This window comes from Mauremys reevesii, linkage group 5, assembly GCF_016161935.1.
Source record: "Mauremys reevesii isolate NIE-2019 linkage group 5, ASM1616193v1, whole genome shotgun sequence".
In the NCBI taxonomy this organism is placed as follows: domain Eukaryota; kingdom Metazoa; phylum Chordata; order Testudines; family Geoemydidae; genus Mauremys; species Mauremys reevesii.
The window spans coordinates 74746913-74774341 of NC_052627.1; the positions used below are offsets into that span (position 1 = coordinate 74746913).

General features: G+C 39.5%; 1 protein-coding gene across 1 annotated transcript; it reads right to left on the bottom strand.

Annotated features, from left to right (window-relative positions):
- Positions 1–8333: 8333 nt before the first annotated feature.
- AGA (aspartylglucosaminidase) lies at positions 8334–26379 on the bottom strand. Its single transcript, XM_039541634.1, has 9 exons — positions 26150–26379; positions 22013–22166; positions 21010–21122; positions 17590–17702; positions 16226–16343; positions 14998–15073; positions 13837–13944; positions 10379–10512; positions 8334–9548 (listed from the first exon to the last, which is right to left on the bottom strand). The coding sequence occupies exons 1-9, from the start codon at positions 26334–26336 to the stop codon at positions 9448–9450; spliced, it is 1104 nt and encodes a 367-aa protein (XP_039397568.1). The 5' UTR covers positions 26337–26379; the 3' UTR covers positions 8334–9447.
- Between the last annotated feature and the right edge of the window lie 1050 nt (positions 26380–27429).

Below are 27429 nucleotides of genomic sequence, written 5' to 3' on the forward strand. Positions count from 1 at the left end.
TTGGCAAGTAACTTAGCAAACAAGAACTCCTTGTCTCTAGCCTCACAGTGGGAATGAAAGTTATCAAGGGGTAACCCCAGGGGAAAAAATGCATTTCAAAAGGCGATGGCTATAAAAATGAGGGGAAAACACCCCAAGTTCTCTCTCCCTATCCATCTCGCTCACCTAAGATTACTCCTGGGGGAATTCTGCACCAAAAATTAAAAACTGTGCAAAATTTTGCATATTTTATTTGTTAAAATAATACAATACAATCATACTGGTTTCAATTATTTTGGTAATTTATTTAAACTACAATACAATGGACGGAGAATGGAAGTGGGGAGCATTGGAGGAAATCCCCCAACCCCCTCTGTCTAATAGCAATGTAGCTAGTATTGACCCTTTACTTCTAGTTATTATTCAACAAATATATGCAGCCATATGCTCAGTGTTACATCATAGGCAACTGAAGAGCAAGCGAGAGCTGGGAACTCAAACTCACAATTTATATTGGCTATTGACCATCTCCAGAAAGGTCAGCAGCAAACAGCTCACGGAGCACATTTTGATAGGAAATATTTTCAGTCCAAAAATTTAGAGCAGTTCTAATCAGTAAAGCACCATAAGTATTTATAAGACCACACTGTCTTTTACAATAAGACTCCTTTACACAACTCTGGCAATGTATAGGAGCCTTAAAATTTTTACACCTATTTTATACTCCTAGGGAAATTCACTAAGAACAATGGGAACACTTCACTAAGCAGGCAGGCTGCTACATTCTGCTCTGCCTGAGGAGACGGAGCCTGCCTCAGAACCCCTCCCCGCAAAGCCCTGCCCCTCCACATTGAGCGTGCTGCAATAGTGAGCGAGAGGGACAGAGTGTCTCTCGCACACCCTCGACTGCCCAGCCCACTCCTCCACTGGTGATTTGTCTCTCTACCGGCTGTTCTGGGCACCCAAACTGACCTGCCTGCACTGCTGGGGAGAGGTGCATGACTGCTCTGGTGGCTTCTCTTTGCTTCCCCATCAGAAGTCATTTTTCTGCATGGAAACAAAGAAATCTGCAGAGGCCGTGAATTCTGCACACATGCAGTGGCACACGATTCCCCCAGGAGTAGAAGACAAAAGAAACAGCTGTTGGACTTTAGAAGCGGATCCTGACCTAATAATTTGGTCAGCAATGTTACTGGGACCATGTGTTAAGGAAGTCAACCAGATCCCAACATGCATGTAGACCTTCACCAATTAACAGTATCACACCCAATTTACACCACCCATTCAATCCAAGCAGAATGATCAACACTAAAGGCAAAGTAAATACAGAATATAGTAGGAAGTCTATCAAGGATGACACCGCTCACTTTATATTAGCTACAGTCCTAACATGGAGAAAATCATTTTCTGGACATTCTGAAGAATGTGCAAAGGTAGAATTAAAGGCAACAGTATGCAATGAAATTCTAGAATGGGGAAGGTTTGACAAATAGTCTCATAGGGTCAAACCAAAGATGATCATTCATGCCCAAATTTTGTATTGAGTAATGTACATACAGCCTGCTGCACCCACAGACATTCCCACTGACTTCAATGGGGCTCTAGCTAGGTACAGCAGTCTCCTTGCAGGTTGCACAATGCCATATCTGGGCCTTAGCTTAGGCAGATATTGTGCTATCAGACATGTTTAATGATACTACTCTTTGATACCTTGAAAAATTGGTGTAGATGACTTGAACTTATAATAAATGTCTAGAAGATGAAGTAGTTACATCTTGGAAAAGGAACAACAGATAAAGTTTTGAAACACAGCAGCAGTGAAGTTGTAGAACAAGTAAAATTTTGTACCTAGGAAGCTTGATCAGTGCCGACTATTCCATCAACAAGGGAATAATAAAAGTTATCTATGTCACAGAGTTTCTTGTGAGATTAAATTTCTTAATGCTTGTAGAGGTCTGATATCTTCAGATGGAAGGTGATAGGTAAATGCAAAATGTAACCATAAAATACAATAAAACTTTCAAACTACATTAAAGTGGCCATTTACAATTTCATTTTGTATGCTTTATCCATGCATAACCAATCAAAATCCATTTTTCAAAGAAGCTTCTTCAATAATATAATTGAACAAAATACAAACACTCAGTGAAATGTAATTTGCCAGCCTGGAAAAGAACACCATTCAAGTTTCAAAAAGAAAAACTTCCAGTTCAAATCATACATAAAAAAAAATATTCATGCAGAATCTTACATGGATCATTTCTAACAAACAAAACTTGACATTTCACAGTAATGTATTTGCAAAAGTCTACCTGGGGAGGAATTTTTTTTTCCAAAAGCTTTCTCCCTATGTTGTTTCAAACAACCCATTAAGAATCATCAGTAACATCTCACAGGAATTACCTGAACAAGTGGCATACTTACAAGTTGCTATAGCTTTTATTTCACATAACACCACCTGTCATTGTAAACATAATACTGTAGCTATACACTACAAGAGAGTGTTGCAGCAGCAGGTGTATTTAGCTAAGTTGATTCCATCTGTCCGGGGGGCAGATGAAAACCCAGCAAATACTCTTAAATGCACAAACATCTAAAATGTTCACCACCTGACTCAGCATCTCAAACAATAATGGCAAAACTAGTTCATAAAAATCAGAGATTCTGCCACATCTGCTGCATGGACATTTCCATAATGTTCTTTCGCTGTAAATTTAATGGGAATTACATGGAGGAGTGAACAGACCCCCTGGTGAGGACATTTGTGATACAGTGCTTAATTTACAAACATACCCTTGTACACTCTAGTTAGTCAGAGTAAAGTTAACCATGTCACTGACGTTTCTGTCCCACTAGATCAAATTGTTAGTAATTAAATCCAATGCAGTGCTTACTCCCTGCTTGCATCTTGTTTTGAGATGGAGGTAAAAAAAACCTGGTAAGGTGAGACAATAGCTATGTACACATAATCATTAGTATCAGCTAGATTAAGTGTTTATAGATAATTCAGAAATTTGGGCTTTTCAGGCAGCAGCATGGATGTTGCTATTTAAAAGAATCACAGATTTAAACCAAAATTACCATTACTCAATTTCTATTTTACAGAGTTACCTTCAAAACATTCTGAGGACCTGAACTGGTTCTCCCTAATGCAGTGTCATTGAGATAGGTTGATCAGATATCCCAGTTTTATAGGGACAGTCCCAATATTTGGAATTTTGTTTTATAAAGGTGCCTATTTCCCCCCCCACACACACACACACTCCACCCTGATTTTTCACACTTGCTATCTGGTCACTCTCCTAATGGAAGATACCCAGCTAAATACAGTGATGCAATGCATCACAACACCATGGCTACCTGTCCTAACATCACTCCCCCGCTGATACGCCAAAGTGCTGCAACATTCCGTAAAGCTCAGCAAATTCAGGAAAACAGACGTCTTCCTATTCACCAAGACCTTGACAACACCCCCCCACAATGTCTTAAGTCCCGCAAGCATTTCTGGGAACATTCATTTAGCTTCATGCAATCAGGCTATGATCAGAAGGAGGCTTGGAAAGCAGATTGGGCTAAACAAGACTTAAAATATAAGTACTTGTGCCAGATCCCACATAGAAGGTTCTTGGGTTTGACCTCCCAGTCATCTTGGTCAATTCTGAACCGAATTCAAACCAAACCATGGTAGATATGGATATTTAATGCACAAATGGAAAACCAAGGACTCCCAGGTGTGCGAGTGTGGCTCCCCACGACATACCATTGAACATATCACTATCTACTGCCCAATTTATAAATATGAAGGAGGCATTACTGCAATAAATTCTGCTACTCCTGAGGTAACCATTTGGCTCAATCAACTTCAGGTGAAATTGTAGTTGTTGCTTTACACCAGCCATACAAAAGAAGACTACAACTGATGGATGAAAATATATTAGATACATAGGCAGCCACAATGAAGCACAGTTAAATATTTCCAAGGACTAACAGGGAACTAACTAAATAGCAGTTCAATGCCATGTAAAAACAAGCTGCACCATGTTTTCCCATCAGTTAGACCCAGACAGCTGAAGTAATTTGTGTCTGTATAAATCTGGCAAATCACTAATTCAGTAAGGAAGACTAGGGAACCAAGATGAAAAAATAGATTGAGTTCTAAATTCAAAAGCTAATTTACAAAGTAGGACTCAAAGGATATATCTAGAGGGTGATAAAAGACTCGTGGCACAGCTGACTTGGGCTCCTGGAGCTGGAACTCAGGAGCTATAAAACTGCAGTGTAAAGATTCAGGCTTGGGCTGGAGCCCAGGCTCTGAGACTCTGCAAAGGGGGAGGGTCCCAGAGCCCAGGCTTGGAACAGCTACACTGAAATTTTATAGCTCTGCACCTTGAGCCCACGTCAGGTAACCCAGGCCAGATCAGGTCTTTTATTGCAGAGTACACACACACACACACACTTACTACACCTGAAGAATCCCAGTGTTGAATGTACATTTACCTGTTTTGTGCATTCTATTCTTTTAAGTTTTGTCTTTCTAGATCATAAACCCTTCAGCATGCTGAATAAGCGAATTAAAGTACTAAATGCAATACTGATACAGCTTTTAAGCAGTGATCAAGGTTATGAGACATCTCTTTTTAGTTCCATGATGCGTACATATACATATAGCACACATTTTCAATCCCACTGTAATAGAACATGCTTATTTAGAACTGATGAGCAACAAGTTATTGAACTATGACATCACATCATGCCAATTACCATCTCGCTTTCCCTCTTTGCTCCCATTTAAATTTCTCTGTAATTTTTAGCAGTTATTTTAAGAACTGGAATAGCAATGAAACAAATAGTTTCTATGACCCATATGTGGATTCCCAGCTTTGAGTGGAATGAAGCTGTCTAGCAAAATCTCCAAATAGTGGATGCAAAATCCCTATTGCAGCCACAGTGATAAAGAGAAAGTCAGAATGTCATTTTAAGGTTCACTAGCTGGTGAACTGCCAAGGTTGGAAACATTGTGGCAGACCAGTACAAAAGTTTTTGGGACTAGTAAACTTTTCTAAATACTAGTCTTGAAGCAGTAATAAAATAAATTCAATCCTGGTCTTTTGCCTCTATTAATATCTTTTGTTTTAATATTTTAAACACATTCTTCCCAGGAAAACAAATTAACAGTGAACTATAAGAGTTCTTGATTTGATGACCCTCAATTCCATATGGAAAATTGATCCTTGTTCATTTGGGAAATGTTTTTATGAACGTATGTTCTCCTTTTAATAATCAAAATATGATTGGATAATAACTATATCAGGACTTATTTTGCCAACAGATAGTTCATCACCAAATGTCATACCCTCACTCTCTCATGACAAAGTTTCAGAAATGGCTAATTCTTGTTATGGAGGCATTATTAGGAACTCCACAAATAACATTACAAATTTAATACCCTCCCACCCCTCCCCCCGAGGGACTAAATTCTTGTATACTCACAATAACTTGTTCCTAAATGGTATAAATTTGATTATGTTTAGGTTACAGGTTTAATTTAAATGGAAGCAATATTATTCAGGCCCCAAGGTGCATCACAGCCATGCCAAAGCACAAACAAACCCACATAACTGGTATCCATGTCTCACTGAGAGGCAGCCGAGTTCTGCCAAGGGAGGGCCAAACCCAAGGTGCTCAGCAGAATATGCTCCCTGGCATATTCAAGCCTCCTCATAACATTCCAAATGGGAAGAACTTGGATGAGTTCCCATTGCATGCTCCCCTTTTCCCCCAACCCAATTTTATATCAGTTCCTTTGTTCTCTACTATGTTGAACTCAAACCCCAATGGCTCAGTCCTGCTCCTTGGGGGCTGTACAGTCACTCTCCTCTCCTCTCCGCAGCCCAAGGACTATTTAATTTATAGAAAGTGGAACAGTTCTAACAGGAGAATACCTCAAAGTCCAGTGAGTAGATCATTCACATGGGATATAGGAGACCTAAGTTCAAGTCGCTGTTCAAATCAGCCAGAGTGGGGATCTGAAGTCAAGTCTCTCACAACCCAGCTGAGCTGTCACATATTCTGGACATTCTCCACCCAAATCTAGCTGCCTTTTGTGCAGTTAGGAAAGCTCTGAGCATGCCCACTGGATCACACAAGACAGACGGGAGAACACTGAGACTTAGGCTTGAGTTAGAACTCCAAGCAGCTCGGTGTCATCAGAACTGAGGGTTTTGTGCATGCATACTGGCAGCAACTTAGGCACTTAGGGAATTTAGGTACTTGCAGAGAGAGTTAAGCAGCAGCTGAGCAGGGCTTTTCCAGATCTAAGTTGTGCTTAAATGTTGGCCTTACCTGCTTATGTCCTATTGTTTATCTAGCCCTTTGACTACTTGTTTGCATAAAAATTAACACAATGTACAGAGAACTGACACTTTTACAGAGGAAAAGCATTCTGAGTAGAGTTAATTCAAACCCATGAAAACCTTCCACAAGTGTTCTTAAAGCATCTTTTCATCCACATTCAACAGCTAGTGAAGGAAATTAATCCTCCAAATTGAACTTCATCACCAGAACAGTTAATAGCATGTCATTAAAAACAACAGCCATTCTTGTCTGGAAACTTTCCAGCTTTTAAAAACACAAACTCAGAACATAAGGCAACAACCATTTTAATGCAGAGTATACAAGGACACCAAAAAACTAATTATTAAGATACATTAAAGTAAGCTTGCATTACCCAGTGGTTTTATTCAAGTAGACAGAGCTGATTAAAATATTTATGGTATGATATGGTCATTTTAATTTTTTTCCCTTTTAAATTTCCTTATCACTCTCAAGCTCTTGATTTAATAAATTGATCAGCAAGCTTGCCAAGTTAGAAGGAAGATCAAAGATCCTTTAAAACCGATCTTCAAAAATCTATGGAAAGAACCGCAGTATGTGGCAGTACATTATAAATAAGACTTGGTATCTGCAAATGAGACGTAGTAGGAGAAGAAATGAGAAAAAGCACTTTCTCAGGGTGCTAGGCACTCAAATAATTTTGTTCCCTAAAGATAAATTCCATTGTATACATGCAATTGCTCCTTTAGAGGTGTAACATACAAAGGGTGTGTGTGTGGAGGGGGACGGGGGGCAGGGCATGCACAGAGCACAGAAGGGACAAAGGAAGCATTTCCCTTTACTAAGCATCCTGCAAAGAGAACTGACTGAACTTCATAATTCAATTTTCAATAAAAGGCAGGACTAAGTATTATCCAGACTGTCCCTGACAGGTGTTTGTCCAACCTCCTCTTAAAAATCCCCAATGATGGAGATTCCACAACCTCCCTAGGCAATTTAGTCCAGTGCTTAACTACCCTGACAGGAAGTTTTTCCTAATGTCCAACCTAAACCGCCCTTGCTGCAATTTAAGCCCATTGCTTCTTGTCCTATCCTCAGAGGTTAAGAACAACAATTTTTCTCCCTCCTCCTTGTAACAACCTTTTATGTACTTGAAAACTATTATCTGTCCTCTGTCTTCTCCTCTCCAGGACTAAACAAAGCCAATGTTTTCAATCTTCCCTCATAGGTCATATTTTCTAGACCTTTAATCAATTTTGTTGCTCTTCTCTGGACTTTCTCCAATTTGTCCGCATCGTTCCTGAAATGTGGTGCCCAGAATTCTCCAGTTGAGGCCTAATCAGCGCAAAGTTGAGCAGAAGAATTACTTCTCGTCTTGCTTACAATACTCTTGTTAATATATCCCAGAATGATATTGGGTTTTTTTGCAACAGCATTACACTGTTGACTCATTTAGCTTGTGATCCACTATGACCCCCAGATGACTTTTCACAGTACTCCTTCCTAGGCAGTCATTTCCCATTTTGTATGCATGCAACTGATATTTCCTTCCTAAGTGGAGTACTTTGCATTTGTCCTTATTCAATTTCATCCTATTTACTTCAGACCATTTCTCCAGTTTATCCAGATCATTTTGAATTTTAATCCTATCCTCCAAAGCACCTGCAACCCCTCCCAGCTTCATATCATCCACAAACTTTATAAGTGTACTCTCTATGCCATTATCTAAATAATTGATGAAGATATTGAACAGAACCGGACCCAGAACCGATCACTGTGGGACCCCACTCGTTATGCCCTTCCAGCATGACTGTGAACCATTGATGATTACTCTGGGAACGATTTTCCAACCAGTTGTGCACCCACTTTATAGTAGCTCCATCTAGGTTGTATTTCCCTAGTTTGTTTATGAAAAGGTCATGCGAGACAGTATCAAAAGCCTTACTAAAGTCAAGATATAGCACATCTACCACTTCCCCCCATCCACAAGGCTTGTTACTCTGTCAAAGAAAGCTCTCAGGTTGGTTTGACATGATTTATTCTTGACAAATCCATGCTGTTACTTATCACCTCTAATTTATTAATCTGGGATTCAGTTGCCAAGAAGGTCAGTTAAAATGAAGAGATTTACAAAAATGAATTATGGCCAGTGAAACATTTAATACAGAAAAATCAGTCTTATTCCACCCACAGTTCTTCTAGAACTGTCCTGTGGGCTCGGAATCTGTACATTTGATGGGTGCTTTAACCTGAGCGTAGGCAACAATGGAATGCTGATCACAGAAGCACTGCCCACACTCATAGAACACAACATGGGAAGTGAAAAGGGAAGCACAGTATGGAAACCATCTTCTGAAAATAAGTCAGTTAATGGGATCCTACCCAATACTTTGGGATTGGAAGGGGAGTAAGAAACATCTCCATTTGTTCCCAGAAATAAAAGAAGAAAGGAGGGAGTGAAGATATACTGTACCTGAGTCACAAAAAGCCACAAAATAGAGTAACTTCTCGATATTGCAGGATAACATTCGCAATGTAATACTGCATCACCGTGACTGAACATCATGGAACGATGAAGCATCACCACAAAAGCAGAAGCTTACTTCATTGCTCTCCATTCAGTCATGAAATTGTTCTCCAGTTCTTCTTGGTACAACAGTCATGCAAATTTTCATCTGTTTTTGAGACTGGTTCCAAAAGTCATTTCCCATTTTAAACTATAGTCATCAACATACACCAGCAGAGTCTTTTGAAATCCCACTATCATTAGTAGATATTTTGGATCTCTACACAGCATCCTGGAATCTTAAAAAAAAAAAAAATCAAATTTGTTCATCCTGTAGATGAAGTCAACTTGCCCACCAGAATTTAGAAATAACCTGCCAGATTAATAAATTAGTTTGATAGACTGAGAAACTACAGATCAAGTTTACTGACATTTGGTGACATGCTAATAAAACAAAATACGTTAAAAAAAGGAGAGAGATATGTGCTATCTCCACATACATTACTCTTCCTCAAATATCTGTGCAAAAAAGAAACTGCAAACACTTTGTAAAATGGCAGCCAGTGAGCCTTTTCAACCTTCTTTTCCTCCTTTGTGTTTAATTGTAAATGCAGTTGGTACAGAAAAAATTAAATGCAGTCTACTACTTGCTCAGATGGCTGATTTAGCAAAGGACTATAAACCATGAAGTGAAACTGAGTGAATCCTGGAACTTTATTGCAGGCAGCACCTGGGAAAGGAAAAAAGAAACAAAAGTGACTTGCCTATTCCCTATTGGATTAGTATGCCTGTCATATTTCATCTTCTAAAGATTCAATTATTAATTCTGCTACAATGGTGTAATTTCCTTTTACAATCTGTTTAACCCAACATTGAGATTTCTCAAAAGCATTTTACTTTTCAGTGTTCTCATTACGAGTGTAGTGCACTTAATAAACTTAGTAATGTAAATTAGAAAAAAATATATCTTAATACTGATGAGTGTAATGTGTTTCTACAACTCTAATCTCTCAAACACAGAACTGTGGGAAGTAAGATCAAAGATATACAACAAGCAGTCTACCCAATAAGCCATATTGATCAGCAAATTTTACTTTCTACTGATCTAAGGGTTCACTAATGAGATGCCCAGCATAATGACTGATCTTGGATTGCTTTGAAGCTGTGTACACATTCCAACTGCCTTATGCCATGTCCCAAAAAAGTTTTTTTTTTAAACAACCTTCAAATTAATCATACCTATAAAAATATGAGAAATTGAGGTTGTAAATGGTTTTGAGTATTTACTAACTCCTCCAGGAAAGTTCTGTGCAAATCTTAGATATTAGGCTGAAGAGGGCCAACCTGATTCACTGGGTGTTTGGCAGGATACCATTTAATCATGTACTATCATGCCTGGTATTTGATAGTGAGAGTGGACTGTCCCCTTGCTCCCTCCAGCCCCCAACAATGGTTAAAGTTAAAAAAAGTTGCAGCCTGCTCCTTTAAAATCCACCTCTATGTTTCACTCGTTTGTGTCAAAGTTCTTTGTGTTGAACAAAATATAACAGTAAGATATACCATAACTTCCAGTTGTGTTGGCACAGATAACAGCACCAAAGAAGTATGGAACATACTTCTGGATCCTGGAAATAACTTTCTGGCAAGCTGTAGTTGGATCTGTTCCTGTCCTCATATATTCTACTGCTTGATAGCTGATTTAGGAAACAAATCAGAAGTGTTACTCATTGTGACTGAATATAATCAGAATAGACATTCTAAAATATGATAGATCGGAACTCAATCAATTGCATGTCTACTTAATATGAACACAGCAAAATAATTTACTTTGGAACACAAATACAAAATTGGAGACTAAGCTACTGATCAACTCCTTCCTGCTTGAAGTTTGCAAGAACTGTTGAATTGCTGTTTTTCTTCATTTAAAAAAAAAAAAAAACGTAATTAAAGTTGTCTCAGATTTACCGGGGAGCCATCAAAGGTGTTTTCTTGTTTTAAAGGTGTTTTATTTTAAATGCAAAACCAAACTTAAATACCTTAATATAAATAGTAACAATACATAATAATATCATTAGATTAACGATACTGCTGACCAGTTCTACATTTCCACAATGCAAAATCTCAAAGTCAAGAATTTTGAGTAATGGTACAAGATGGGCCTAAAAGAGTATTCTGTTTTGTTTTCAGGAAACATGAATATATCAAGCCACTGTGTCTTGCTACAATAAGAAAAACTCAACTAAGGAGGGAATGAGCTTCAAATCTGGCATTTTGGAGGAGGACTACTATCACATTTTGGGAAGTTCCTTATCTCTGGACTCCATATCTTCTGTCACAGAGATACAAGTTACCAAAAAACCCTATCTATTCACCTGAGCTGGATAAAAATGTGAATGTAGAGCTATATTCCTCAAAAGTTTGTTTCTTCATAAGTCAATTATTTTGAGACATTAACTTATACCATACATCAACATTTCAGAAGTGAAAAAACAAGGGGCAAAATAATTACTGTTTTCTGGACTTTTGACAATTCAGAGCTATTTCACCGTACACTATATACCGTTGTCAATCTGCACAAGAACAAAAACAGAAAGGACACAGACAGAGTCTTCTAGTCCAGTCATTTACCAAAACTGGTATGTGTAAGCACTGCTTTTTCAAGCTTTTGCAACCAGTTCTTCAGGCTGCCTAAGAGATGACTTAGCATCTTAACTATTAGCTTGTGAGCTGAAATCAATGTAGCCCTATAGCTAGCTTCTCAAAATTCAAAATAACTCAATGAACAAGCCAATGTCCACTCTTATTTCAAGACTGATCTGGAGTAGCTCAAGATCCACTGAGGTCTACACCACTTACAAGTGAATACGAGCTGGCAGGCACTGATTTGTGTTGCCAGAGTTTTAGAGTGGGCAGTTCAGTTGCCTGAATAGTTTGGATCACTGCTGTGAATTCTACTGTAAATATCAATGTCTCTGTAACCTTCAGAATGGAGTACTGTAATGTATTCAATTTGAGGTGATCCATGAAGACCATTTGCAAAATTCAGACACAGATTTTATACAGACTACACCTTTTTTGAAAATGAAAAGGCGCAGGCACAAATTAAGATGCTGACAATATATGATTCCAATGAATCATAGACTTTAAGATCAGAAGGGACCATTTTGATCATCTAGTCTGACCTCCTGCACAATGCAGGCCACAGAATCTCACCCACCCACTCCTGTATCAAACCTGTGTCTGAGCCATTGAAGTCCTCAAATCATGGTTTAAAGACTTCAAGTTGCAGAGAACTTTCCAGCAAGTGACCCGTGCCCCATGCTGCAGAGGAAGGTGAAAACCCCCCAGGGCTTCTGCCAATCTTCCCTGGAGGAAAATTCCTTCCCAACCCCAAATATGGCGATCAGCTAAACCCTGAGCATGTGGGCAAGACTCACCAGCCAGGAAAGAATTCTCTTAGTAACCAGATCCCACCCCATCTAAAATCCCATCACAAGCCATTGGGCATATTTACCACTAGTAGTCAAAGACGAATTAATTGCCAAAATTAGGCTATCCCATTATACCATCCCCTCCATAAACTTATCAAGCTTAGTCTTAAAGCCAGATATGTCTTTTGCCCCCACTACTCCCCTTAGAAGGCTGTTCCAGAACTTCACTCCTCTGATGGTTAGAAACCTTTGTCTAATTTCAAGTCTAAACTTCCTGATAGCCAGTTTATATCCATTTGTTCTTGTGTCACATTGGTACTGAACTTAAATAATTCCTCTCCCTCCCTGTTATTTATTCCTCTGATATATTTATAGAGAGCAATCATATCTCCCCATAACCTTCTTTTGGTTAGGCTAAACAAGCCAAGCTCTTTGAGTCTCCTTTCATATGACAGTTTTTCCATTCCTCGAATCATCCTGTTAGTCCCTTCTCTGAACTTGTTCCAGTTTGAATTCATCCTTCTTAAACATGGGAGACCAAACTGCACACAGTATTCCAGATGAAGTCTCACCAGTGCCTTGTATAATGGTACTAACACCTCCTTATCTCTACTGGAAATACCTCACCTGATGCATCCCAAGACCACATTAGCTTTTTTCACAGCCATGTCACATTGGCGGCTCATAGTCATCCTGTGATCAACCAATACTCTGAGGTCCTTCTCCTCCTCTGTTACTTCCAACTGATGCCTCCCCAGCTTATGACAATAGTTCTTGTTATTAATCCCTAAATGCATAACTTTGCACTTTTCACTATTAAATTTCATCCTATTACTATTACTCCAGTTTACAAGGTCATCCAGATCTTCCTGTATGATATCCCAGTCCTTCTCTGTATTGGCAGCTTTATGTCATCCGCAAACTTTATTAGCACATTCCCACTTTTTGTGCCAAGGTCAGTAATAAAAAGATTAAATAAGATTGGTCCCAAAATCGAACCCTAAGCAACTCCACTAGTAACCTCTCTCCAGCCTGACAATTCAGCTTTCAGTATGATCTGTTGTAGTCCCCCCTTTAATCAGTTCCTTATCCACCTTTCAATTTTCATACTGATCCCCATCTTTTCCAATTTAGCTAATAATTCTCCATGTGGAACCGTATGGTGAAGAAAACAGCCACTTCAGAGACCACTTACTCTTCTTCCTAACACTTAAGAAATGTTTTGTTCCCACAACTGAAACTTGAGTGTAGGACACAAGGCATTTTTGGTGGAGCGCATTTACATCTGGAATACACTCATTCCTTCTGTCAAAGTCAAGGTTTGGCAACATTCACAGGATTTGCAACAAGGTAGCAGAAAACATGTTAAAGAATTGGTAAGTGATTTGTTGTCTGTAACAGAGGATGTGGGGCTAGTCTCATTTTTATGGCCATGTTGATTGGCATGAATAAAAAAGCAAGCAATGGCCAAATATGTTAAACAGCCAATAAAACCGAAAATTTTATTAATTCATCACTTTATTTGTTGATTTGTTTCACAGGAATTCTCTGGCAAAAATGTAAGCAATCTTCCCCAAAGGGACAAACCTGGGCAAAAAGCGCATCATGATATCACCATCTCCAGTGGCTGCCGCTCCTCCAGTTGTACTATCAGCATAGGCTCCAGCTCCAGCTATTGGCGAGTCCCCTACACGACTATATAGAGGAAGGAAAAGAAACCCATCAAGTTAAAATGAAGACAGTTAGTTACAATGGGCCAAATTCTGGTCCCAGTTACACTACTGTGCAACCTGGCTGAAGCCAGTGGGGTTGCCTCAGTGTACCAGAGCAGAGCTAAACCCAATATTTACAGGCAAATTCTTAGGGTTCTTGTTTCGATAAATAAAATAAATAAATATATAGCAGCAATGAGAACACACCAGGATTTTACAGTTTCATACTCCAGGAACTCCTAACCTTACATCATGGTAATGAGAGCACTCTACTCTCAGTAACAAGGACTGACACTTGGACACTCCAACACACTGCCAAGAAAAAAGCAAAACCACCTGGTGAAATAGTGACTGTTCCACAGTTTCAGCCTTCCAGAGTATTCTTCCTTCAAGATACAGAAGGTTTCTGGTTCAGCTTAGTCCACTTCCACAGTGGATTAGGCAAATTTGGAAAAAGGCACTCATTCTTGAATAAGAGTTCATACAGAGTTATTCAATAATAGGTCCTGAATAGGTCCATGTGTAAACAAGCCCTCATTCCTTGATCCTGTTGTGACTCCTAAAGTTCTGGAAATATTTATTGGGTCAGACCAAATCAAACTTATCACTGACATGAGTTTTTTCAAAGAGTGAAAATGTGTGTCATTTATCATATATTGTGTTTTTTTTTTAAAAAAAGCTTTTAAAGGCTATTACAAGCATAAAGCAACCAACTCAGTTCAACCATAGATCCACACATTCTTTAGACAATGCTCATAAATAACCTATTCTTGCTCCCATTTAAAAATGAAAAAAAAAAGCAGGCCTAAAGTAACTTCTACTATATTTATATACAAAGTTGAAAAAACAAGCCCACTAAAAACTGTAATTGCAGCAGCACCTTAAAGACCCACCAGAAAATGGGGCCCTGTTGTGCTAGTACCTGTACAAACATGATCATTAGATAAGCAAAATATCACCTCACCTACACAGAGACTTACATGAAATCAAGGATTACAAATACCATATGTCTTTTTCTCAAACTACAAATACTAACCCCTGGATTTTGTGGACTGCACCATTTGTAGATGTCCCCACTGCAACATTTCCGGAACCACCAATTACAATCATGCCTATAGATTTAAATAATGGTGAAGCTTAAAAGAATAATTTCTTATATATTTGTTAAAACATCAGTGTTACAATTCAGCAGCATGAAAACTGATCATATTTTTATTAGCCCTTGTAAGGGCCCTATTTTTAAAATGAAGTTTTACACCTGAATTGTCATTTTCAGAGGGACCTAAATATTTGTATTTTAAAACATTTGAAAATTGGGCCATATATAATAATCCTTGGTAAAACAATTATAAGTATAATTTAAATTCTCTAGTGAGTGTTTATTTTATCCAAATTTCAAACAGTTCAAAAAGCCTCTAGTACAAACATAAACACTCTGAAATACATTAATAAAGTTTAACTACCTTAACCAAGTACAAATGAAGAGGTGACATACCATTCAACATATGACCCACCAATCTTGGCACCCCCTTACTTCCAGCAGTTATGTAATTCAGGCCTCAATTTAGAACGATTCTTAAAGCAGTAAGTAGTTCCACTAAAGTCAATTAGGCATGTTCTTAAGTACTTAGATGAATTTGTGTGTGTCTCAGCACTTAAGTGGTAATTCTTTGGTAATGAAAATTTTGAAGATTTTTTGCATGACAATCAATCAACAAGTTGGCAAAGATCCAGTCCAAAACGCAGAAGATAAATTTTAACTGACAAAATATAGATAAATAATCTGTACTGAGGTGTCTGGAAATGTCTCTCTGAAGTCTGCAGTTCTGGAATGTCTGCTATGCCGACAACATGTGAAAAATTAATCATGAAATACAAGAAATAATTTTATAAACATACAAAATTGCCTACAACCCAACAACAAAAAAAGCTTTACCAGTAAAGTATCAAAGTCTTTACAAGAATATTACTCCGAACCTATTTTAAGCATGCCAATTTGCAAACAATGCTGTTGCTCAAATCAGAAGTTAAAAAGTAGAGGAAAGATTAAAATAGATTCTAGACTTACAAACCCTAAATTGACTAAGGAATTGCAACAAACTCCTTCATAACGTGTGTAAGTAGTACACACTTGAAAATGGTGCTGTATATCTGGTATACTAGCAGTTTTAAATATTTTTTTATTTGAACTCAGTAAGATTGAGTTGATCATGAAGCAAAAAAAAGAATACATCTTTTAGCATAAAATAACCAAAGAGAGTTACCAATTGTATCATGATTATGAATATTTATTCTTTTCTGTGAGTTGATCCATTCTTCACTATTTAATTGTTTAGCCTGTTTGTATGGTCCGCAGGATTTTGAAGCATCTGGTATTACATTCTGTAATCAATATTTTATTCATAAGAGTCTTTAATATTTCAATAAAGATGCATTTTAAACAAACTACTGCAACAAAAATCTAAATTCCACTATATAACTACCGCTGTACAATATTTTAAGATATCTAATGCACAGTTGTACTGAAGTTACAAACGCTATGGATATTCTTATTAAGAGATGCATTGATTGGCTTTCAATAATGTGTGATACAGGGTCTGTTAATCTGATAGTGCCTATTAGAGAAAAGTAGCAGAACAATCACAAGACTCATTCTTTGGTCAAAACAAGTTTGCATTTTCAGCAAGATAAAGAACCCACAAAAACAAAGTTGATGTTAGTACCACACTAAGAGATAAAAGTAAAACCCTGTACTTAGGATGACTAAAGTTGGTTAAAAGTAATACTTTAGGCAGGACACTTTATCAAGTAAACGAATAGGCAAGAGAGTATGTACCAAATTAAACTGTCTCAATTCCACTACATTTCAGATACAAAAAAAGACAACACAATCTACAGATGAGTGGGCTCTGCAAGTAACAGTCTGTGCACAGAGACAAACATGCTAACTTATGTTGGTCATCATCTACAGCTACCAATTTAGGCTTCAATTTTGGAAAGACTTAAGCCTATGAATAGTCCCTGTGATTTTAACGGGACTACTTCCATATGTAAAAGTGACTCGTGACTAAATACACCTCTACCTCGATATAACGTGACCCGATATAACACAAATTCGAATATAACGCGATAAAGCAGCACTCCAGTGGGGCGGTGCTGTGCACTCCAGTGGATCAAAGCAAGTTCGATATAACGCGGTTACACCTATAACACGGTCAGATTTTTTGTCTCCCGAGGACAGAGTTATAGCGGGGTAGAGGTGTACCTGCAAGACCAAGGCCTTAATTCCCAGTAAGGGATTTCATTTAGAGACTCAATTTTAAGTTTCTGCACTCATGCCTCACTGAGAAATCATCCTCTGTTGTTGAGGGTTAGGATTTTCTCCGAAATTCAGAAATGAAAAATCACTGTACTAATATCAACATTAACAGAATTCTACAAATCAGGCAGCAAACAGGCTTCCAATCCCCAAGTATATCAAGTGAGTGAGAATTCCAGGATTTTTAAAAAAATGTTTAATGGAACGTTCTTTGTTTCCTTAATAAGAAGCATTTCTTTCTTTAACAGGTCAAGAGTAACAAGCAAAGTTGTGTGATCAAATTTCTAAAATAAAACAATTATACTGTACCTTCCAGTAGTTTGGCTGACAGCTTTGATTAAGCCACTTTAAATATATTGAAAGAGAATTTTGAGTGGTTAAATCTTCACATGGAAATCCCATGCTTTCTGCAAACAGTGATGCTTTAACAGGCAAAAGACAAATTCAACAATATTATAGCATGAGTACATTAGATTTATCATACAATATATGTTATGATCAAGATGACATATTAGTTTATGTATAGCTCATCCCCCTGAAACTATAGGCTATAGTTCCTCAGACAAACGGTGTATCAGTGTAATCTCCGATATACCATCAGTATCCAATTCCTCCTTTACTGAGGGCACTATATCCTACACTTCTAGGAGGAGAGATGCTATCTACTATGTCTTTTTGTCTCTTCATTTAAATATATTCACTATGACTATGATGAGAGAGCTTTCTCTTCAGACATGTTGCTGTACAAAAGGAGCGAAACTTTCAAACAGGACAAATACCATCCAAATCCAAGATTGTGCTATGTGTAACCTGGAAATTTTAATTTAAGCAAGCAAAAATTTGTAAGTAGCAAATTAATTACAAAGAGACACTATCAATTTGATAGCTAGACTTTTTTAAAATATGAGGTAAGCAGAAAAAGACTCAGATATCAATACGTGTCCCTGAGTACCTCTGACAATTTCTGTGGCTTTATCATCACACTTTCCTAAGATTTAAATTTGATTATTTATTTCTTAATTTTTTTTTACAATTGTTACTGTGTGAAAAACAAACATCAATAACAGTGGAAACTGTCTATACAGGAGAAGAAATTAAAGCAATTGCCACAAAACACAGCCAAATGCAAAGTAAATGAACTGGAAAAAAAAATAGAAAAAATACTATTCATTCACCTTTTAGTTACAGTAATCTTTGGCATTATCAATCTGAAAGATATCAAATTCAGATAAAATTGTTTACAGATTTGTAAGTTACCAATCCCTTCCATGCTTGAATCCTTAGATATTTATATGAACATAATACATAGTTTTACAAGATTCTTAGGAGTTTCCGCTTATCCAAATATTACAGAAAAAACCTTCAATTTATTTACTAGTTAATTTTTTATTGCTTTTCTAAAACTACACATGTAATGGGAGTTTCATGAGCGATAGTTAAGTTATTGAATGTTTACCAACATTTCAGTATCTGGAGTAACCGAGCAAGTGAGTTCAGAAAAGTCTGATTGTTCATGTTTATTGATCCTCCTTTTATGACTTCTGTAGCCTGTTTTTATTCCAGGAAGTGGAGCTGTTGGGCAATGTGCACTAAGGTAGCATGGTTTCATAAAAAAAAAAAAAAAAAAAAGCATGTTTTATACTCCCTACCTGATATAATTTGGAGTCACTTAAACTGAAAGAGACTCTGAGGACTGTTTAGGAAGTCAGAAATATAAGATTCAATTATTTTCAATAATGAAAACCAAAAGTAACATGAATTCCCATTAAAATTTTAGTGCCAGAAACAATATACTGTACTTTCCACACACTAAAATACCATCAATTACAGTACATTTTATATAATGCTTAACAGTTAAGGGCATGGTTGTGTTCTTTTTTCTGTCAATCATTCAAAAAAACCTGTGTGTGGACAGAAAAATTAAGAAGATTATCCTAGCTTCAAATGTTTTAATCTTTTACTCTCCAAACAAGAGCAGAAATACACCTCTACCCCGATATAATGCGACCCAATATAACACACATTCGGATATAACGCAGTAAAGCAACGCTCGGGGGGGGGGGGGGGGGGGTTGCGCACTCCGGCAGATCAAAGCAAGGTCGATATAACACGGTTTCACCTATAACACAGTAAGATTTTTTGGCTCCCAAAGACAGCGTTATATCGCGGTAGAGATGTATGTAGCTTGATAAAAAGCAGAAACAATCCTGTAGAAAGACTCTTACAAGAAGTCATTCAATCTAAGCACATTTTAAGGACAATTTTTTAAAAATTGTTTCTAATACTTTGTGTAGAACAGAAATTTGCCTTCTCCTCCTCCACTGATTTTTAAAGTTCAACTCCACACTCTAGTGAGTCTGCTATCCTCCCCCATCAATGTTTGCTTTACCAATTCCCAGTGTCACTCCTCATATTGGCTTCCAACATCCCTGCTCTCATCCCACTGAGCACTTCCAGAGAAAATTGTATGACCATTCCAACTTCCTTCAGAAAGAATTTGTTTTTTCCCCCTTCCATCTTCTTTACCCTTCTGACACATGGCGCTGAAGCTTGTCACCCCCTCTGACTTGCTCTTCAAACCTACCTCCCTTATTCTCAGTCATTCCTGGTATTCCAGGTTACTCTGCTATTCCCAAACATCTTTTAGTTTACCCTGTCCCAGACCTCTCTTTCACCTTGAAGCACAAAGTCTATTGTGACTTTCTTTACTTCCCTCTCTACTCATTCCCTCCTGGATCCCTTGTATGCTACTGATAGTCCTCTTACCACAGCCACTAGTGACCGCCTCCTGGTCAGATCAAAAGGGACTGTAAACCACCTCAAACTCCAGCCCTCCCTTCCAGACCCAGTCTTTGCATCAACTACAGCAACTGTCTCCTCTGTCTTGTCTCATTTTCTTCATTCCATCCAAAATGCTACTGACAGACTCGTCCTCTCCTATCAACAACCACATCACCTCTTTTTAAATTTCATCTTTGCCTTCATGATTTCCTCCATGCAGCCCCCTACAGTTAAAAAACCCTTAAGCCAACTAATCTTCCATTTCCTATTCAAAGTCTTCCTAGAAACATTTCTTCCATAAAGTTTAAAGATATTAATCCACCAATAAAGTTACCTGAAAAAGATAAAACTTCCACTGTTTATAGAATGTATCACCATGTGGTGTGTTGTGCCAAAATGTACAGTACCTGATTTATTTAAAAGCTCTTTGAGGCACAAAGTCTTCATGTATGTTTTTAAATTGCAAAGTACGACTGTATTCAATAAATATGAAAATGAATTTTGAAATAAAATTAGGTACCAAATTCTGCCATTCATTTTTTTAGTAAAGCTTCCCTTGTATTTTAAATGAAATATTGGCATATACCAGCTTCCATTTATATAGTGTCTTATGTCAAAATATCTTTACTTAGTATCTGCATTTTCAGTTATATTAAAACAGCTCTGGCATTAAAAGTTAATAGTTGCAGCAGAGTCTGTAGAGGGATACATAATCCTTTGTTTTAGTTCAAGCAGAAATAGCAGAATAAAAAACCCTGATAATTTGTAGATATTTAATAAACTTAAAGAAGGATAAATGCTTTTCAATTACTTAACAGCATTCATTTGAATATTTATGTGGGGGATTCCTCTACCATCAAGATTCATCTATCGTAAGTCTCCTTATTGTATAGTGATAATTAAGACAAGGGTAAGAATTGGAAATAACTGAATAAAGTACATAATTACCTGACTCCCCCACTAATAATGTGTGCTTAGTATGCTGAATCACTTTCCGTGCTACACCAATAGCATTTTTTATACGTCTGAGATCTGCTACTGCCCCAACTTCCATAGTGTCGCTGAAACAAGAAGAATATGGAAGTGAGAAATATTTAAGGTGTGCATATATTAAACAGTAACAGAGGATAATAAAACAATTACATATCTTCTGCTATATATACTCTGTGCTTGTCTACAGTAAGAAGTTGTACCATTTTATCTATACTGGTATAGTTAAAGTAGTACAACATCCCTGAAAGCAGCCATATCAGCATAGAGGTACATTATACTGTACTGGTCGAAATCATCTTTGTACTGATATAAATGCATCCATATTCGAGTTTTACTAGTGTAAGTATTTCAGGTATAAATAATTGCACCCCTAAGCAAACAAATTACTCTAGTAAGACTTCCAAGTGTAGGCCAGACCTAAACAATGAATAAGGTCTAAAAGACATCACACAGAATTGTCATGAAAGTAGAATTTGTATGGAAATTAAAGAGCAAATGGTCCTCTATTAAGATTATATCTTAAACCTTCAGATATCCTAATCCTGCAAAAGTAAGCCTCTCTCTGCCTCTTCAGGCATACAGTCATATAGGTGCTGTACATTATGCTTCATTTTCAGAGAGAATCTCTACTCTGCATACCCAGGACCTCCATATGCACACTTTAGCTCCCATATCTGGCCATCAGGCTATCGGAAAATGAATGTCAGGGATTGCAACAAAAATGCTTAGTTAGCTTCCAAACATCCTGGTGCCATGGCAATCTATTCCCTGTTTGATTGGATATTTCCCTCTTTCCACTGTACCCACGAACACATCAATTAATATTAGAGTTTGAGTGCAGTATTATGTCTATTGAACACATCAACCTGATGGCATGGTACATATAACAATGCTTACATCATACTGAACTGTACTAAAAATCCTTAGGATTATTCTCTTCTCCAGGTAACTTTCTTACCCATCCATAATCATGGCATCTAATGTTGTTTCTCCATGTTCATCTGGACTTCCTCCAAACCCCACACTTCCATCACACTGATCAATCTCACACCGACCGCAGCCTCTCTCCACTGCATCCAGCTCAGAGCCTCCTGACTGTAAGGTATACCATGCTGTAAGCAACACAAACACCTGGTAAGTTAAAATAATTACGGTCTAATATTTCATTTAAAATTATAAAAACAAATACACAAGAAACTACACCAGCTATGGCAGCTAAAAATAAACTGTATAATATGTTGTTATTCTTAGGTGAAATCTAGAGAAAGTGTAATTCAGGATATAAAAAGTCAACTTTTTTGCATAATTGGCTAATGTTTCTGAATGGGAAGTGATGAAATATTTGTGTGAGTGGGGAGTTGTTGCTATAGTGTCCACAATTATAGTGTATTTCATATACTAAGTAAAAAAAAACAACCAACAATAATTTATGGTTGTGTAATTAAAGCACTCCTTCTTTCCAAGGCATGAATGGTACTAAGGCCACACATACAAACTCTTTCACACCGGTGTATCCAAGCCCACATGGAGTCTAAATTAAGTCTGTGTAGCTATGCAGGATCATGGCATATTTAAAGATTTTTTAAATATACAATAGGAAAATGTTATGTTAAAAAAATTTCTTAAGAGCCATTTCATAGTGAATTAAGCATAATTCAAATGTGCCAGGCACAAAATTAAACTTAACAGTGTTTAAAGTATATAAACAAACAAAATAAAAACAATATTTATGCAGCACTAAAAATAACCATCTCTTTTCCTGCTCCCTCTCTGTCATCTATCCTTTGAGATCTAGTTTGTGGCTTGAAAAACCCTTTTATGTGAGTCAACACAAATGGCTTTGCTGAACTTGGCCCACAGACCTTGATCATGCAAACTGCTTCATGGGGTCAGAGCCCTGAGTGTACGTGAAGCCACAATGAAGTTAATGGATTCCCACATGGGTGCAGAGATCCATCCCCTGGAAAAATTTGCCAGGATTAGGACAGGGGCCCAGATCCTGCAAATATTTATATGCATATGTGATGCTGTATAATGGGGAAGGTGATCGACTACACTAATATGGTCACCACTGCTTTTGAAAAATGGTGATAACTCTTGTACAAAATATCATTGAAAAATTTATAATCTGCTGTGTATTGTTATCTTGTTATAATGTGTATCAACATTGTATATGGAGTTATGACATTTCGCTATGTGTTTGTATCTCAAACTTCTTGTGAGTCTCAGAAGCACCCACAGGTTAGCCTTTCAGGAATAACAAAAGGAGCTGTGAGGACACCCTAGCAATAGCACACAAAAGGTGCAAGCAAAATTTACAATTCATATGAAGAACTGCTGAGCCTGCACCTAGGAAATGAAGCTAGGAAGCAGCTAGAATTTTTCCAGAAGAGAGGGCAGGATATAAAAGGCAAGAACAAAAAGCACCTTTTACCTCTTTCTTCTTTCCTCTGGACTACTGAACTTTGACAAAGGAAACTTTTGAACAAAGGATTGAGGTCCCCAATACTATTTGGGCAAACCAGACAGACTTATAAAAAACTATCTGCTATAACATCCCTAACTAGCATTTTGGATTTACACGCTTTAATTCACCTGTAATGTAATTTACCTATTTTAAATGAGTTATGCAGAGGTTTATTTTCTTAGTTAATAAATCTTTAGTTAGTTTACTAAAGGATTGGCTGCAGCACTGTATTTGGTGAGATCTGAAGTGTACCTTGACCTGGTGGTAAGTGACTGGCTTTGGGGGCTGTAAAAACTCAGTGTGTGGTGATTTTTGGTTTTAATAACGTTTCTGCACAATAGTTCAGTTTGTTTGGGTGGTAAATGTGATTGCAGCACTAATATGACTAGCTAAAGCAGGGGTGGGCAAACTATAGCCCGTGGGCTGCATGCGGCCTGTCAGACCTTGAGCTCTGGCTGGGGAGCAGGATTGGGTGCCTGTCCCACTCAGCATGTACTGTGGCTCCTGGAAGCAGCAGCTTGTTCCCCCTCTGGCTCCTACACGCAGAGGCAGGCAGGGGGCTCCGCATGTTTCCCCCGCCCCAAATGCAGGCTCTGCAGTTCCCACTGGCCAGGAACCGTGGCCAATGGGAGCTGAAGGGACAGTGCTTGTGGACGGGACAGCCTGGCTGTGCCTCCGCGTAGGAGCTGGAGTGGGGACATGCTGCTGCTTCTGGGAGCTGCTTGAAGTAAGCGCTACCCAGATCTTCTCTCGTGCCCCAACCCCATGCCCGCCTCTGAACCCCTCAGCCTCAACCCAAAGCACCATTCTGCACCCCCAACCCCTCACTCTCCCCCTATTCCCCAACCCCCTGCCCTAGCCCTGATCCCCCTCCAAGCCCCTTAGTCCCAGCCTGGAGCACCCTCCTGCACCCCAAATCCCTCATTCCTAGCCTCACCCCAGAGCTCACACTCCAAACCCCTCTGCTCCACTCCCAGCCCACAGCCCATCCTGCACCCCTCATTTCCAGCCCATACCCCCAGCAGAGCCCTCACCCCAACCCTCAATTTTGTGAGCATTCCTGGCCCACCATACAATTTCCATACCCAGATGTGGCCCTCAGGCCAAAAAGTTTGCCCACCTCTGAGCTAGACTGTTAGTGGTTTTCTGGTGAGCTAGTGAAGTGACCCAGAAGCACATATACCTTGCTGGTTTGGCTAAATCTAACTATAGGATATATCACCAATTTGGAAGTGTTTGCCAAGTTTGGACAGTCTGACTTAATACTGACATTCTCCATTGTGACTAGGGCGACCAGACAGCAAGTGTGAAAAATCAGGATGGGGGTGGGGGAAATAGGAGCCTATATAAGAAAAAGACCCAAAAATCAGAACTGTCCCTATAAAATCAGGACATCTGGTCACCCTAATTGTGACTTCCACTAGACAGAGGTGACAGCATACCCAAACTTTACTATTCTGAGTAATTCCCCCATTGTTTCTGTGAGACTACTCAAAAGTAATCAATTTAAGCATATGGATAAATGTTGGCAGAAACAGAGCCTTATATTGCAAGTGAGATCTTTCATTGCTGATAAAATTAGGTTTTAACTCATATCAAAACTACGGTAGTCTAGCTTGGGTGCATTTTCTAAATGGGTCTCTTCAACCTATTCCTATCTTTGTGGTTGACACTAGGAGTCAACAATACACATCTTATCTGTAAGTTGCCATATACGCCTCCTAAAAGAGGCAAAACAGAGTAACAAAAAATGTGATAATGGTCAGAATTGCTGCTGTCTAAATAATTATGTGGGATGGATTCTGAACAGAGACACTGAATTTTAAAATATATATATTTAAGCACAGTTTTTAATACCTATGTTACTAATATCTATTCAGATTATTAGAAATGAAAGTAATGGAAAAACTCAAGTTTGTGCCAATTTATGGTCCAACCTGAGAAAGTGCAAAAAGGAAAACAAACAAATTACCTTTATGTGTAGGTTCCTAGTGATGTGCTATTTGGGGGAAATGGTGATTTTTTTTAAGTTATAGTTACAGACAGCAACACAGAAACACTCCTGTTACTTGTTGGTTTGCAAAGCTTTTAATAAAATTTAAATTTTGGGCCAAATGCCATAAGGAAACATCCCATCCCCCCGTGTTTAACTGAGGCATTTATAGTTTCACTTCCTATTACTTGAACACTTCCATTACATGTTTGACCCCCTATATGTAGAGAAGTTGGCTTAGGGACTTCTTTGGGGTAGTCTATCCAGAGCAATTGTACCCATTTAGGTAAACCAGCACTGCGGGTAAAAAACAAATCCCATTTCTAGCGCTATCAGTACACCTGTGTGCACGGCCAGGGCCATGGGTTTTCTGAGTACCTGTACTAGCAATACCCCCGAGAACAGCATCTCCCCCTGCTGCCCAGCCTCCCACACGCGATCAAGGACGGCAGTGCAAGACCTAAGTCACAGCCACGCCAACCCACTGCACTCCAAGCGCTGCGGGCTGCACCGGTCCGTGCGCTGTACAGGTGCGCAGGAGAGCAGGACAGCCCCCGCCCCCCGCAGCTCCCCGCCCGCAGGCGCCGGCCAGCCCAGCCGGAGCAGCGCGAGGCAAAGCCCGGAGCCAGCGACACCTGTTTCCGTTGCTTTCCTAAACGCCCAGGTGTTGACGACTAGCGGCAGCGCAGCCGGACCCGGACCCGCGCCCGCCGCCCCGGACACAGGCGGCGGCGGCGGCAGCAGCAGCAGGAGAAGAAGGAAGCGGAGCGGCCGCCGCGCGCCGAACCCCATCGCCGCGGGCCGGCTGCTCTCACACGTCATCCGGGATGCGCGCGCCTGAGCTCGTGACTAATCACGCGGCCACAATTTCACAATCCCACCCGGAAGAGGCGCCCGACCGCCAGGGAGTGGAAGGAGCAGCCACGGCTGAAGCGAATGGCCCCGCCCCCTCGCCGTTCCGGGCTCCCTCCCTCCGCTGTTACCGCCAGCTACCCCCTCCTCCCCCGGCTGCAGAGCCCACGTGCTGCTGAGCTGTGGGCTGGGCTCAGGTCTCTAGAGCCCAACGCACCCAGGGCAGGCGGCTGGTGCCAACAGGGCAGAGGTGGGGTGGGGCTGCCCCCCACCTGCAGGGCTGCCGGGGGGGGGGGGGGGGGGAGTTTTTAGGTTGGATATTAGGCTACACTAGCTCACAAGGAGGGTGGTGAAGCACTGGGATGGGTTACTCAGCAAGGTGGTGGAATCTCCATCCTTAGAGATTTTTAAGGTCAGGCTTGACAAAGCCCTGGCTGGGATGGTTTAGTTGGGGATTGGTCCTGCATTGAGCAGGGGGTTGGACTAGATGACCTCCTTTCCAACCTTGATATTCTATAATGCTAAGTGGGGCAATCTGTCCCAAGCCTCAATGAGACTATGGTATTCTGTAGTATTGCAACTTTTTTATGGAAGGGGCCCGCAAAATTGCCCCAGGCCCCCTGAATCCTCTAGGCGGCCCTGCCCACTTGCACCAGGCTGAGGTGTGAGTTGGACCACCCCTTGTTCTGTGACCAGGTGCCGGCTCTCACTCAACCTGGGGTGAGGCTGCCCAGGGTCTCTCACCTGAGTTCTGTAAGTTAGAGCTGGTGCCATGGCACCGGAGAGGGGGAGCTGGCCTCGAGGTGATGCCTTATGTCTCAGGCATTGGGACCCATGCTCTGAGGCTAGGGCAAGGTGTGGGCAGTCACCCTAACTCAGGGCAGGCACCCTTGCCAGCCAGAAAAGCACCTGTGCTACTTGGATGACTCATGCAATGCACAGAGCAGGCCACCCCCATCTGAGATGTGAATGTGTGTTGTTTATTTCATTATGTTTCAATGATTATTATTTGTAGTGCAGCACTGCTGTTGTTGCCACCTCTCATAATATTTGATGTTTGTCT